General features: G+C 42.7%; 1 protein-coding gene across 2 annotated transcripts in view; it reads right to left on the reverse strand.

The window, feature by feature from the left end:
* Positions 1-15,596, reverse strand: part of Spata16 (spermatogenesis associated 16) — a 286,709-nt gene that overhangs the window by 249,865 nt on the left and 21,248 nt on the right. For both annotated transcript variants that reach the window (XM_016000865.3, XM_006971179.4), the window contains exon 2: positions 7,226-7,858. In XM_016000865.3, the coding sequence (XP_015856351.1) occupies positions 7,226-7,840 (615 nt within the window). In that variant the 5' untranslated portion in view covers positions 7,841-7,858. The remainder of the gene's footprint in view (positions 1-7,225; positions 7,859-15,596) is intronic.

The following is a 15,596-nucleotide window of genomic DNA, read 5'->3' on the forward strand; positions in this document are numbered from 1 at the left end:
GAATAAAGCATGATGATCTGTATATGAGAATGTAATAATGTATCTCATTTCTTTGTATGCTAATTAAAAACAATAAAAAAGAACTACATACGGATATCAGGAAGAAACCCACAACTGTGTAATACAATAGCCCAGGTACTCAGAACCTGATTCTATTGAACAAAGCTATACTGTGTTAGACTCCATTTAAATTAAGCTTTCTGGGATATCCACATTGTGAGGCCCTGGAGACTTGCTACAGAATTATTCTCAGTAGAGCAATTATAGGTGAGGCTGTCCTATAATGAGATATTTTTGCTACTTCATTAAATAAACCCCCTTGAATGGGCTCCAAAATGGACCTGCCTCCTACCAAATTCCATTACACTGCAAATAATCTTATCAGAAGGCCTGGTACAGGCTCCATCGTCTTGGAGACCTAACGTTTACCATAAGGGAAATGTGTTCTAGAACAATGATTCCCAAAAGATGGTTCTCAGAACCATGTTTTACTAATCCAAGGAGAAATGAAAAACAGACAACTTAGTGAGCTTTCTATAAAATTACAATATAATCTACTTTCAATATCTCCTCCATTTTCGGAGTATGACCTTTCCATTTTTTTCTGTCTTTATTTTATTTTGTTTTATTTTATTTTATTTTGGTGTTAAGCTGCTCCATCTTTGACAACATAAAGATAGACAGGTTTGTACTGTTCTTGCATGACAGAAATGCAATGCCAACACATTCCCACCTGTACTCCCTGTACTGGTTGCTTGCTTGCGTCAACTTGACACAAGTTAGCATCATCTGAGAGGAGGAAGCTCAGTCGAGAGAGGCCTCCAGAAGACTGCCTGCAAGCAAGTCTGTCTGCGTTTTCTTGATTGTTCATTGATGTGGAAGGGCCCATGCCAGGTCACCCTTGAGGAGGTGGTCTTGGGTATAAAAGAAAGCAGGCTGAACAAGCCATGGGGAGTAACTCAGGAAGCAGCACTCCTTCAAGGCTTCTGCTTCCGTTTTTGCCTCCAGGTTCCTGGCTTGAGTTGTTGCCTCAACTTCCCTCAGTGATGGAGTGTCACCCCAGAGTTGTAAGCTGAAATAAACCCTTTCCTCCCTGGTTGCTGTTGGTCATGGTGCTTGATGACAGCAGTAGAAGCCCTAACTAAGACACCCCCTCAAAAACTTAATTTTTTTTTTTTTACAGATGCTTGAAATCCCCAACTTCTGAACCACTGATATTGAAGCGACTGCTCCAGTGGACAGTCTTTCCTGCAGGCCAGTTGTTGGCCATCAAAGACTGTGAGAGGACACACTGTAGAGTGCTAATCAGAGGCAAGTGTGTTAGCTATCTGCCACGGTAACATAGCTGGAGATACTCAAACTAGGAAGAGAAACGCTGTTAGGTCCCACAGTTTGCAAAGTTCAGTTTATGACTGGTTGGCCCATTCTGGACTTGGGGTAAAGTGGGATAAACATGTCATGGCAGACAGAACTGTGAAACAAATTCATTTACACCATGATCTGCAGAGCAAAGAGAAATCAAGAGCCTGGGCTCCGTAAGTTCCTTCAAGCACACCTTCAGTGGCCAACCTCCCTCTCTCACTAATCCTCTCAAAGGTTACCTTACCTTCTGAAGGGTCACCTTGGGTCCAAGCCTCCCACTCCTGTGCCTGAGGAGGACAGGCAACAACACCCATGCTGTCACAGTAAATGATCCAGCCAGCCACACCCAGACATAGTGCTCTTGAGACCCAGTGTGCTCAGGGCCAGCTGGGATTGAATGTAGTTTCCGACTTCGCAGGTCTGTGCTCCTCTGGAATTCTCCATTTCCAACCACCGTCCACTCAGCAAAACAGACACAGGGGTTAAGCTGGTGATTCCTGAACACAGGCTCTGGTCAGATCTGGCCTCCACAATGCTTTTAGCAGGAGACCCATGAGCAGGTCACTTAACCTGCTGTCCTTTGACTTTCTCATGAGCAGTGACAGCGACAGCAACATAACACCCTGTGTCATGGCTTGTTTGGGGAACAAAATGGAAGAACAAGTAAAAATATCCCAGATTATAAAACACAGCACCCAGCACACAGAACAAGCTCTGAGTGACAGCATTAGGATAGAAAGGATTAGTGCCCCAGAGCCCCTTCCTGTGTGTTCCAATCATTAGTGCCCCCTGGAGCCCCTTCCTGTGTGTTCTAATCATTAGGGCCCTGGAGCCTCTTCCCGTGTGTTCCAATAATTAGTGCCCCCTGAACCCCTTCCTGTGTGTTCCAACCATTAGTGCCCCCTGGAGCCCCTTCCTGTATATTCCAATCAGAACTGACAGCTTCAGTTGGGGAGGACAAGCCTTGTTTTCCCTAGAAAACTTTTTCAAGTGGAGCTGTTTGAAGCTGTAAATCTGAAAGGGTACCTTATAGACTTGTTCTAATTCAGAAGGTGGGAGCTTTGGAATTAATAAAATCCTGTCATTAAGGTGGAGGCCATAGTATCAGGTTGCAGGCCACACAGCTAGAGCTTGTGATGATTTTTTTGAGTATTTTGATGTAAGTAGCAAGAATCCCCTGATTATTATATTCATGGATGTTGGCAATTGTTAATTATATGCCCCAGGAGAGTGTCACTAGAATGTTTGACTAATATTTTCTGACTTAAAAATATTTTTGTAGTGGGGCAGTAATGGCACACTCCCTTAATCCCAGCATGAGAGGCAGAGGAAGGTAGATCTCTGTGAGTTGAGGCCATCCTGGTGTACAAAGAGAGTTCCAGGACAGCCAGAACTGTTACAGAGAGAAACCCTGCCTCTAAAAAAAATACATAATCTTATCTTGTGTGTGTGTGTGTGTGTGTGTGTGTGTGTGTGTGTGTGTGTGTGTGTGTCCTTCCATGTGTCTGTGTCTGCAGAATCCAGAAGAGGGTGTCTGATCCTCTGGAGCTGGAGTTCCAGGCAGCTGTGAGCCACTGACATGGATGCTGTCAACTACACTCAGGTCTTCTGAAGGAGAAACGTAAGTGTGGAGCTTTCTTTGTGCCCCTCGGTTTTCCTGTTTTATTGGAAGGATGTTTTAATTATTGCATGGTATTATACATTTACTAATATGCAAGTGTGACTACATGAAACCAAAGTTAGGCTATTATTCAGGGAAGTTCTGTGATTTTTTTATAGTGAATAGATTTTTTTTTTGTTTTGTTTTGTTTTTCGAGACAGGGTTTCTCTGTGTAGTTTTGCGCCTTTCCTGGAACTCACTTGGTAGCCCAGGCTGGCCTCGAACTCACAGAGATCCGCCTGCCTCTGCCTCCCGAGTGCTGGGATTAAAGGCGTGCGCCACCACCGCCCGGCAGTGAATAGATTTTTTTACATTTTAATTTATTATTGCTGGGTGTGTGCACACATGCACACACATGTGTGTGTCATGGTAGACAAGTGGAAGACAAGGACATCTTTCAGGAGTTGGTTTTCTTCTTTCACTATGAGTTCCAGGGATCAAACTATGAGCACAAATACAAGTGTGAATGATGAATGATTTGAATGAAACTGAAGGACTAATCTTATCTGCATAATTGGTTCAAGTTTACACAGTAAAAAATAATGCATGTAGAGACAAATTACTTCTCCAAGCACACTTACATAAGTACCAGACATTTTCTGAAATACTGAAAGTTGACCACTTTTGAGGAGTTAAACTGTCTTCTGAGTCTTTGCATACTACTTTATTTTACATAAAATATTATTGTAAATGTATTTATATAGGTAGTGACTTTAAAAAACACAGGTGTCTTAGTCGGTGTTCTATTACTGTGAAGAGAAACCATGACCATGGCAATTCTTAGGAAGGAAAGCATTTAAATAGAGCTGGCTTACAGTTTCAGAGGTGCAGTGGATTACCCCCATGATAGGCAGCACAGTAGCTCCTCATGATAGGAACACAGGTAGCTCCGAGTTGGAAGCCGAGAGCTGAGACACTGTGGCTGAGAGTTCTGCATCCAGATCCAAAGGCAGCAGGAAGAGAAAGACACTGGGCCTGGCTTGAGCATTTGAAACCCCAAGTCCAACAAGGCCACACCTCCTATTCCCTGCCAAGTAGAACCACTGCCTAATGACCCAGCATTCAAGTCTATGAGCCTATAGAGGGTGTTCCTATTCAAACCAGCTCAACAGGCTTATTAGATGTACTGGAAAATATCATGCCAATGAATAAATATTTACAAATCTCCAGGAGTTTTGGCTAGAGCATGGTTGGTTTTCTGTTTCACTTGCTGGTCCTGTCTTCACCCACAAGCTCTTTAGCCTCTGTATGCTCCCTTAACTGATTGTGTTCCACTTACTCAGTAAGCCTGTTACATGCCTCCCAATATGTTTCCCACAGTAAGTACTCACGGGGAGAGAGGTTCCTTTTCCCTTGATTCCCGTGTCCTAGACAGTCTCAGTGTGAGGACTGCCCAGAAGACTGTCTTCCCAGGCTCCCCTGAGCTGTATGTGGTGACTTGATGACATTCTGGCCAATGGGGAAGCAGTGGGGATGCTGGGCACACACTGTGGGGAGCGCTTCTGCCAGCTGTGCTCTCCATACTTCCCCCACCCCTCTAGTTATCTAGAATGCTTAGCCAGAACAGCTGTTTTGGATAATAAGGTCTAAGCTACCTCTTAAGAGAATTTTGTTATAATTTGGTGTTTTGACGACCATATTGTACTCATTCTTGGCTACATGCACTTCCATGAGTCAAATATATCTCCACGAGACACTCATTTCAGATGTCGTCATTTGTAGTTGAATATGACCCAAGTTTACGCACATGCAGGTATTTGTTAATATAGCCTTCCCTCCAGTGTCATGGTCGTCACCTCACCTTGCCTGTGCCCCGCCATCTTAAAAGCCACACCAAGCAACAAGGAAGAGGCTACATGACGGCCCCTGAGAACTCGGTGGGAGTATTACATTGAGAAGTTTAAGTCCAGGAGAAGAAGGGTTAAAGAAGCAAAGAAACTGTTCTATTCCCAGGAGCTCTGGTTTATTAAGAGACATTCGAGAAGATTTCAAAGTTAACTCCCAAGGTAATTAAACAAAAGCTAGGCCAGATGTCTAAGCTAAAGTTTTGGTCTCAAAATAATTACCTTTGTTAATTACCAGTAATTAGTGTCAGCATCCAAAGCTTTCCTAAAATCCAGGGAGAGAGAAGGGGAAAGGACAGAAAGAAGAGTGGAGTGGAGGAGAGGGGGGAAGGGAGTGCAGGGGGAGAGAGAAGAGGGAGGAGGGGGAGAGTGAGGGGAGGAGGGGGAGAGGGAGCAGAGGAGGGGGAGAGGGAGGGGAGGAGGGGAAAGGGAGGGGAGGGGAAGGAGAGAGAAGAGGGAGGAGGGGGAGAGGGAGGGGAGGAGGGGGAGAGGGAGCAGAGGGAGAGAGGGAGGGGAGGAGGGGGAGAGAGAGAAGAGGGAGGAGGGAGAGAGGGAGGGGAAGAAGGAGAGAGGGAGGGGAGGAGGGGGAGAGAGAGAGAGGGGAGGAGGGAGAGAGAGGGGAGGAGGGGGAGAGAGAGAGAGGGGAGGAGGGAGAGAGAGGGGAGGAGGGGGAGAGAGGGGAGGAGGGGGAGAGAGAGAAGAGGGAGGAGGGAGAGGGAGGGGAGGAGGGAGAGGGATGCAGTTTTCAGCACAAACACACCTTTAGGTGTTTAAATCTTAACACTGATTTTTAGCACTATGAACACTGGATTTTTATGAAAAACTAGATATTTTCTTCTGTTAATACTGACATCTCCTGCCTTCTTACATACTCTTAACTTCAAGTTTTATAGCACAATTTCTTATTTTTTTATATCTTTTTCCATTGAAAAAATGATTTTTCCTTTCTGCCTTCTGCCACAAAGAACGTGCCTATGGGAGCAAACTCCAGCAGACTGCAATGGTCTGTGCAGAAATGCGCAGCAGTCTAGATGGAGTCTTCCTTGAGTATGATATCCTTGGCCGGAAAACTGGGGCTGGGACAGCTCAAAGTAGAGGGGGTTCTTTCCGAGGCTGATGCATAGGCCTGGTGTCCAGCACTTCCTAATCACCATAACAGGATGTAGAAATAACATCCCCAAGCTATACATGGCATATCACACTTCCGGTAGGGGTGTGGATGATGCTGTGTGAAAACAGATGAATTGTCTGAGTGATAGTGAATCACTTCACATCTATTTGAAAATGTGTGTGTGTGTGTGTGTGTGTGTGTGTGTGTGTGTGTGTGTGTTCAGTTCGGTTCCTTTTTAAATATTAAGAGATAATACTGTTCATTTTTTCCTGTTAATAGTTCTTTATAGATTTAGTCATTTAACATGTAGGCGATGGTGGAAATACTTCACTCTAAATTTATACCTCAACACCTTACATTTAACTCCAGGCTTCCTTCTGGCCCTCATGGAGGGTCAGGTTTTCTTTGATGTCACATTTATATCCTATTACTGTACTGATCCCTTCAAGATGAAAATTCAAAATGAATCACACCTTTTTTTCACCACCTTTTGAAGTCTTCATGCTCAGTGGGCATATCTAGAATTCACTGAGATGTGTTTTTGTAATTAATGAAATACAGGCAGACATTAATTGTGCCAGGTCATTGGGACTTCTAGATATGGAATTCGCTTATTCTAAATGCTTAGTGAGTCATCAGACCACATACTTTGTCTCATGACTTATTCTGTGTTTAACAGTGATTCTTAGATTTATTTCAGTCCACTAGCAACTTCTTCATTCTATGAAGAACACAAACTTCACCTGCTTGTAGATGGTATAATAATTAGTCATAAATTTTGTTGGAATGGGGAGGACATTTTAAGTAAAGCTCATGTTAAGGAAAATTGTATCCTTTATACTAAGTATTGCATGTAAATCATCAGCCTATGCTAAAAACTAAGGGTTTGCTTGCAGAGACTACATGGAATACCTGCAATTAGAAGGGATATATTTAACACACTACCACTGCACTGCACTCCATAGGTTTTGTAGGTATATACCCATATTACAAAACCAACCACATTTGTACATATGTTGCCATGTGCTTCTGGGTTTGTAAGCAGAAAAGCATGTTAAATATTAACAGGTATAGTAATCTATAGACACATCTTACTTGCTTTATATAACTTTGGAACTCTTAATTCTGACAATAAATATTTCTAACCCATGACCACTGTTCATTACATTGTGATTAGAACCACTCAGTGTAATTGCAACTTTTCATTTCATAGTTCTCTGTTCATCTAGACTGTCTTTAATCTCATACCTCAAGGGCTGTTCTGAACTGTCCTGCTGCCACCGCGTATTTCTTCTGTCTATAGCAAGAGCTGGCATCTTTTAAAGCTACCTGAAGCCATTTGTCAATCTGTGGCAGGGTGGTGAGGTCCCGTGCGCTTGCAGGTGGCATCATGGTAGCGGTTTGGCCTGTTGCTTGAAGCCCAGTGAATGTGTAGGGCTGGGCAAATTCGTAGCTCACGTCCTCTTCATCAACATAGACCAGCTTCATTTCCACATCCATTATGTTCTTTAAGGGGATGTGAGGCAGAGGAATGGTGGTGACTAGCTGATTGTCAAGTTCCATTATCTTAGCCTCTTTCTTCCCAGCCAGTTTCTCTTCCCCCTCAGCCTTCCGTTTCAGGGCCACTTTCTCGGACTCATTGCTTTGCTTTTCCTTGATGCTCTTTGTGAGTTTTACTCTCTCAGTTGGGATTTCTGTTTGTTTTTCTCCAAAACTCTTCTTAATTTCGGGGGACACTTCCAGGCTGTTGGGTGAGTTTGTCAAGGTGGACATTTTCTTGCTTGTATTTATCTTTGGAATAAGCAGATCACGATAGACTCTCTTTACTGTAGTCTCCAAATTCCTGCTCTTGCAGGACTCCATTGGTCCACCCTCAGATTCCTGCAGGGAGACAAAGAGGAAAGCCTTTATTCTGAAACCCCAGTGGTTTAGCTTTTAGTCAGTTGCATTTCAAATATTGTTTTATTCATCATTGACGCTCGTCACTTAGAAAACAACTGCATTTATACCATCCACTGATTGTCCTCCCAGGCCAATGGATGTTTCAATCACAAAACTCACTAAGGTAAGACCTCACCAAAACGCATCTAGATGTTGTCTGGAAAATAGTTTACAGATGAACAGCGTTGAATAAACCTTTTTTATGAGAAGCCCAAAGTCATTGAATGGGAAAATCTTATACATAGCCATTGAAGACAAAAAGTTTCTATATTAATTTTCTCAGGCAGGTGGGCTAGAATTCATTTCAAAGCCCACTGCTAACCTCCATGACCGACTTGGGAGCAGAAACGAAATCCACTTCTTCTGTTAAACTTCCAGAAATGTGAGCACAGCGTTTACAGTGTTTTCTTTATATGTTTACTCTATTAATGACAAAAGCCTCACGCTGAAGCATCTTTAAAGGCAGTTGTTTAAAACAGGCTTTCAGACCAGAAGAGTGTGACCTTGAACTTCCAGTGACTCACATCATCTACAGTCGAGGTGCTGCTGTGTCTGTAGTAATGACATTAATGTGGTTTTCAATATGAAACATTTCCTCAGCGTACTGATGCTCAACACACTCAACAGTCCCCTGGTACAGAGGATTTTTCATACTAACTCTGCTTCTAGATTTGTTGCAAAATAGAAAACACCCTAGAATCTAATAATTACTGAATATAATTGGTTCCTATCTCATATGATTCTCTGACTTAATCATAGTCTATATGGGCACAAGGACGGTGTGGGGGGCTGATATTTCTCCATGGACACATACTGCTTTCACCAGAACCAACCCCTGGGTACTCACTAACTCCTTGCATAGAGTCTTCCCTCTATGCCATGTTCCTTTTCAGTGTAGCTAGCTATGAGTACACTTACATCAGACACAAAGAGACAAGAAAAAAGCTAGAACACAACTGAATATGATCATAAAATACAATGAGATAAAAATCTAACATTTGTGTTTCTTTTAGCCTACTCCCCTGCTAAAGGAAAACACTTGAGAAGCTTTTTCAAGCTTATTATTTTGCTAATATTGATTGCTTTCCTTTGTCTATTTAGAGACAGCAGTTTGGCTACAGAGGACCTTTGTTATATCATGAACTGAGACCCAGTTCAATCTTAAGGAAAAAAATGCAAGACATAAAACTGTACTTTAACATTTGAGGTTAAAATTTTTCCTTTTCCTACCCTTATACGTAGGTGTTACAGAAAAGGTTTATGCTATACATGAAAATATGAAAGAATGGACCAGGACGGTTTTATTACCTCATAAGTAAGACCAAGTAGGTGAGAGAGATTGGTGTGAAAGCAAGAGGACATAAGTTCTAGTCTCCAGCATCCACATAAAGGCCAAGCATGGCTACGTGTGCCTGTAACCTTGCTGTTTGGGGGCAGAGCCAGGAGGATCAAAGGAGCTGGAACACTGAGATTCACATTCAGTGAGAGACTGTCTTAAAAAAAAAATGAGGTGGAGAAAGACAGAGGAAGCCAGCCAACATTTCTCTCTGGCCTTCTGTGTTCACCCGCACACACATATGCACACACACAGAGAAACATCTAATTCCAATAATAATTACCTTGGGTATTAGTTATCAAAAGTTAAATACTAGGCTCATGATTGCCTGACAGAATTTTATTGACAGAATTAATTTCTGAAAGATAACCATCTTTGCCAAGTTAAGCCCTACTCCTTCCTGAGGGGGAGGTGCACAGCAGTGAACCCCAGGTCGGGCGCCACCACTCCACCTTGACCAAGGCACCGTCTTGGAGTGTTCTACTTAAGGTAGAGACGAAGACAGTGCCAGCCATCACCCTGTCCTTGTACCACAAAGGATTTGGGTCGAGTGAAAATAGTCTCAGTGCTTTAGTTGGGATCTCCAGTGGGTGGATTCCCAGACAAACATCTATGTCAGTAAATTCTTTTCGTAGCACAGGTACAGATTTTGAAATTTTCATGGCGCTCAAAATAGCTGCTGGTAAGATTCATTCTCACAATAGACTATATATAAATATGAACAATAAATGTTGGTAGGTGAACTGTTCCAAGAATTTCTCTCAGGTATCTTATCCCAGATATTTACATCAAGCACCAGAGGCTAAAAACATCACAGCTTGTCTGTAGCTGGTTGATATAATACTTTAGCATCTACAGCAGCACTACCTGGCTTACCAGTGCTGACTAACCATCTTTCAAATTCATAACCACCTCGGTAAGTGCTTCTCCTGAAGGGTGATTGTTTCTCCTTCCTCTCTTGTCTTCACATTCTTTCTTCCATGGGCCTCTTCCCACCTATCCCTGAAGGTGTGCCCCTCTCTCTTCATTATTATTTTTTTTATTAGTTTTTTATGACAGAGGCTCCAGAGTGCTTCTACAGCAACCCTTAAGCCTTTTAATGGAAATCATCATTTTTATTTTATTTTATTTTAGTTTAGTTTAGTTTAGTTTAGTTTTAGCTTTTCGAGACAGGGTTTCTCTGTGTAGCTCTGTGCCTTTCCTGGAACTCACTTGGTAGCCCAGGCTGGCCTCAAACTCACAGAGATCCACCTGGCTCTGCCTCCCGAGTGCTGGGATTAAAGGCTTGCGCCACCACTGCCCGGCTGGAAATCATCTTTTGTAATGCCCCAGTAGATTTGTAGAAACAATAGTAACAGAGGGGTAGGAAGTAGACAGTGTGCTCATAGAGCATCCAGAGGTACTGAACAGATGGACAAACCTTTAATACACAGACATCTGGTCAGTTATTCCAAACTTGTTCCAAGAGACAAGAAATTTAAGTCCCCCTTCATCACCACAGAATAAAGTCCTGAATGTCAACATGTGTCCTTAAATTGACAGTCTGAAAGAGCAGGGCCCAAACCAACCTCTTACACAGTGGTGGCAGTTGGTCAAGTGTCTTTAGTTTCAGAGGTAGAAGATGTTCCTTATAAATGCCAAGGTGCTGGACAGAAGAGCTATGGAACTGCTCACAGAACTTCTAGCAGTTACAAAATCGCAGTGAAGCGATGTGGTTCACAAGGTCTTCCCCACCTAGCCTCGCATGCATCTACCCCTTATTCCCCACTCATTGAACTCAAGATAAGCATTCTGCTAATTCCGAAAGATGCTCATTTTCAGTCTGCCTACTAGAATTTTTCCATCACATTCCCACCTCATTTACCTGTCCTAACCCAGGCAGCAATTCCTAGACAGGAGCTGCCCATCTCTGTCTTCTCCAGTCATATCAGTCACATACGCACAGCTGACTTCCTTCAATAAGCTGTCCAAAAGCAGAACCATTCTCTACTTATTCAGACATTAGCTCAGTGTTCTACATAAAGCTATTCAAAAAATGTAGGTCAAAACATATGCTGTAAAACAAAGACTAAGTTACGTGCACTTGGAGAAAATAAAGTTGGAACCTAAAAAAAGATTCTTTTATATTTGGAGATTATAATATACTTACTTCATTTCTCCTTCCCTTTCCACCCTCCGATTCCTCCCATTTGCCACTCCTTGCTCTCCCCTAAAAATCATGGTCTTTTGATCATTGCAGAAGAGGAGGTGGCGAGATTGTAAGAGCCAGAGGAGTAGGGTTTGTTGTGGTGGTATTGTGTTCCCCAAAATATTGTGTACTCTAATAAATTTATCTGGGGTCAGAGAACAGACAGCCACTAGATACAAAGGCTAGAAAATGGTGGCACTCACACCTTTAATCCTAGCATTTCAGAGATAGAAATCCCTCTGGATCTCTGTGAGTTCAAGGCCACATTGGAAATAGCCAAGCATGGTGACACACGCCTTTAATCCCAGAAAGCCAGCCTTTAATCCCAGGGAGTGGTGGTAGAAAGCAGAAAGATATATAAGGCGTGAGGACCAGAAACTAGAAGATTTTGGCTGGTTAAGCATTCAGGCTTTTGAGCAGTAATTCAGCTGAGACCCATTCCGGATGAGGACTCAGAAGCTTCCAGTCTGAGGAAACAGGACCAGCTGAGGAATTGGCAAGGTGAGATAACTGTGGCTTGTTCTGTCTCTCTGATCTACCAGCATTGACCCCAATAACTGGCCTCGGGTTTGATTTTATTAATAAGAACTTTTAAGATTCCTGCTACAGTTTGCCATGAGCTTGTGTCTCCTAGCAGTGTCAGAAGCCACACTCATGGTGTCTTACCAACACCCAACATGGTGACTGCCCAAATGTGAGCTAGGCAAGAACGACAATAGACACACTAATGTGGATGGGGAAATTTGGAAAGCCAGGAGGTCTCAACTATACAAAGAACTACTGACAATTATGGAATATTGAGAGCAAGAGAAACAGTCTTCCACATGGAATTTTGTTAAGACCTGGGGAACCAATCAAGGTTATTCAAGGCAAGAATTCTACCATGGAGTGATATCCTCAACCTTCCTTGTACTTGTTCTTTTAGTTACTTCTTACTTTTTGAAAATATATTACATCATTTCCCCCTTCCCTCTCCTCCTTCCAAAGCCTTTCATATACCTCTCCTTGTTCTCTTTCAAATTCATGGACTCCTTTTTTACTAATTATTGTTGCATACATATATGTCTATATATATTATATCCCTAAATACAAAAATATAGCCAATTCGGTCTGAATAATGTTACTCATATGCATGTTTTCAAGGCTGAACGTTCGGTACTGAATGACCAGTTGGTGTGCTCTCCTGGGGGAGGCTGTCTCTCCACTCCAGCATTCCTTAGTTGCCTGTAGTTCTCTGTGTAGGGTGAAGCCTTGTGGTCTTTCCTACATTCATTCTGGCCTGGCTGTTGCTGTCCTTGTTCAGCTCATGTGTAAGCACTCAGACTTTATGGGTGTAGCTTCTGACCTTGTTAGGAGACACACTCAGAGAAAACTCCCTGATCCTCTGGCTCTTAAAATCTTCCCACACTCTCTTCTTCCAGTGATCCCTGAGCCTTAGATGCTAGAGTTGCATTGTTGATGTACAACTGGGACTGGGTTCTGCAACTCTGCATTTTGATTGGTCATGGATTTATGTAATGGCCTCGACCTGTTGCAGAGAAGTTTCCTTCATGAGGTGTAGTGCAGATAAATATTTAGAATGTAATTGGGGATTATGATGGTTCAGTAAAGTGGTAGTTGTAGGGTCTTCTCTAAGATCCGTGACTTCACGAGCCCTGGGTATTGGGTAGGTTTCCAGTACCAGGCATGGTTTCCTTCTTGTTGAGTCTTAAGTCAAATTAGAGAGCTGTTGGTTACCTCCAAGGTATGCATGCTACCACTGCAGCCTTGGAGTTATCACCCCATGTTGTTTGTGGTGGTGGTTTATAGGCATCATAGCTGCATGGGAATGTTGGTGGCTTCCCTCCTTTTGGAAGTTTGCATCCTGTCTCCTAATACCATGAAAGCTAGCTTTCAAGGAGACACTCAGGTCAGTCCTAGCTCTGAAGTCTCTGGGCCCTGTTTTGAAAGACATGATGTCTTCAGCAATAAGGACATTTCTTTCATCTCTCAGGGGCAACCAAAGGCAATAGCAATAGCCTGCAATGTTTTGGAAATCTCTTGGACAGCCCTGAACAACAATTCAAAAGAGGGCTTCTCATACCTGCTAGGAGGGAGCATTGTCAGCCCAGACAAGAAATTTCATTTAAACTATACATGTATATTTATACACTGCCTTATATACTACAGGTATTTTTAGGTAGTTAATAGCGTGATTCCTTATGACTTTTAAAGACACCTTACTGTAACTTTACCCTCTTCCCCTCTTCTTCTGTATTTATCTCCCTCTCTCTCCTTAACTAGAGCCCATGTTTCCCTGGTCACATCACCTGTATCCTTCTATTCCCCGCTCTATTGCACCCCAGTCTCTCTATCTTGGCAATGGTCCCATTTCACTTTCCTTGTTCCTGCAATTAATCCAGGGTATGAACTCACACCTGAAGATTTGGAGCTAGGAGCCTCAGATAAAAGAGAACATGCAACATTTGTCTTCCTGGGTCTAGGTTACCTCGTTCCATATGATCTTTTCTAATTCCATATATTTACCAACCAATTTAATAATTTCTCCCATCCCTCCTTCCCTCTCCCCTTCCCTCCCATTCTCTATCTCTTATCTAGATATTTACTGAGTTTCCAAGGCTTGTCTTGAATTCACTCTGCAGCTCAGGTCGGGTTTGAATGTGCCACACTCCTGCCTCAGCCTCAGCCTCCTGGGTAACTGGGAGGCCTGTGGCATCAGGCCCAGCTAGAGCTGGCTCTTTGTCTGGCAGTAAAGCAAAAACTTTTCAGAAGAAGTTGACTATGAGCGGCTTTGATGGATTTTTGCTTTGTTTTAATCTCATCGCAGGTGAAGTACATTTTCTTCTTGATTGTTCAAATGAGTCATGTAAGAACTAGATTTAAACTATCAACCTCTTCACTTTTTTTAGGAGTCAGGTTGATTAACACGGCATTAGTCAGTGTTCCCAAGGCTACATTTTAATCTTTATTCAATAAAAAATACTTTTAGGGAAAACTATTTGTCAACCATCATGAATGTCAAATGTATTTGTAGGTGGCATTCTGAAAACTGCTTGTTCTGTAGCTTAGAAGTCAGCACAGTAGGACTGATTTCCTCATGTCCACATGGCATAGATAAAGACGCTCTCCAGCAAACACTGGTAAGAAACATCTGAATGGTCTCTGGGGGCTTATAATAAACACAGGTACAGGAAAGAAAGAAATGTCAACGCTCAATCACTTCTATCAGGCAACCACTTTACATTTAGTCAGTATATATTTTTTCTTTTAATTTCAAGCATGCCATCAAGCTTTCTGTTCTACATGGGGGTTTCTATTACCTAGCCTCAATCCGTAGTTTACACGGTTATTAGTAAAACAAATTCTTAGATTTTTTTTTTCTGAAACAGGCAGCTCAAACCTGGGCAACTGAGAAGCAGAGAATCTTTAAAAATGTGCTCTCTGAAACATTCAACATCACAGTTGCTATGGTTTTCTTTCTTTAAAAAAAAAGATCTAATTTTAACTTGCTGTTAAATGTAACCAGAGAGACATTATGAGGAAAAACACCTTGCTTGTTAGTCTACCAGTACACGGTTGTTATTTTTAAAAACATTCTCCAAAATATTCCTCCTGTCTAATAGTCACTTACTAAGTCCTTCAATCATGACTGGGGTGCTGGGCTAGGTGCCACAGGAGAGATTAAAGTTGACCAGGTCTTGGCATGTCAGTGTTCACAGCTGGCGAAGGCAGAGGTGGAGGATGGGCAGGGGAGATGTACAGATAGATAAACAACCCCTTTCCAAGGAGATGCTCCCAGCCCATTTCCTATGTGAATGCACAGTCCCAGCCCATTTCCTATGTGAATGCACAGTTTCTGCAGAGCCTAGAACACAGCTGGCCCTCAGTGCTATTAGAACGTGTGGCTGGGGTGTGTAGCAGCAATAACATTCCTGCTTTGTTAAGAACACCTAACTGAGGCAGTTTTAAAGGTGTTCAGAAATGAGTTTTGGGGAAGGGAGAGTCAATGTCCCCATTCCAGTGATTCCTCTTCTCTTTCATCCAAGTAACGTTTTAAGAACAGTGGACTTTTGTTGGGAGGGAGGGTTGATTTGGCTCACAGCACACGTTTAAGAACTAAGTAAAGCACTGTGCATGGGCTAAGACCTGCCAAA

This window comes from Peromyscus maniculatus, chromosome 6 (genome assembly GCF_049852395.1).
Source record: "Peromyscus maniculatus bairdii isolate BWxNUB_F1_BW_parent chromosome 6, HU_Pman_BW_mat_3.1, whole genome shotgun sequence".
NCBI classification, from domain to species: domain Eukaryota; kingdom Metazoa; phylum Chordata; class Mammalia; order Rodentia; family Cricetidae; genus Peromyscus; species Peromyscus maniculatus.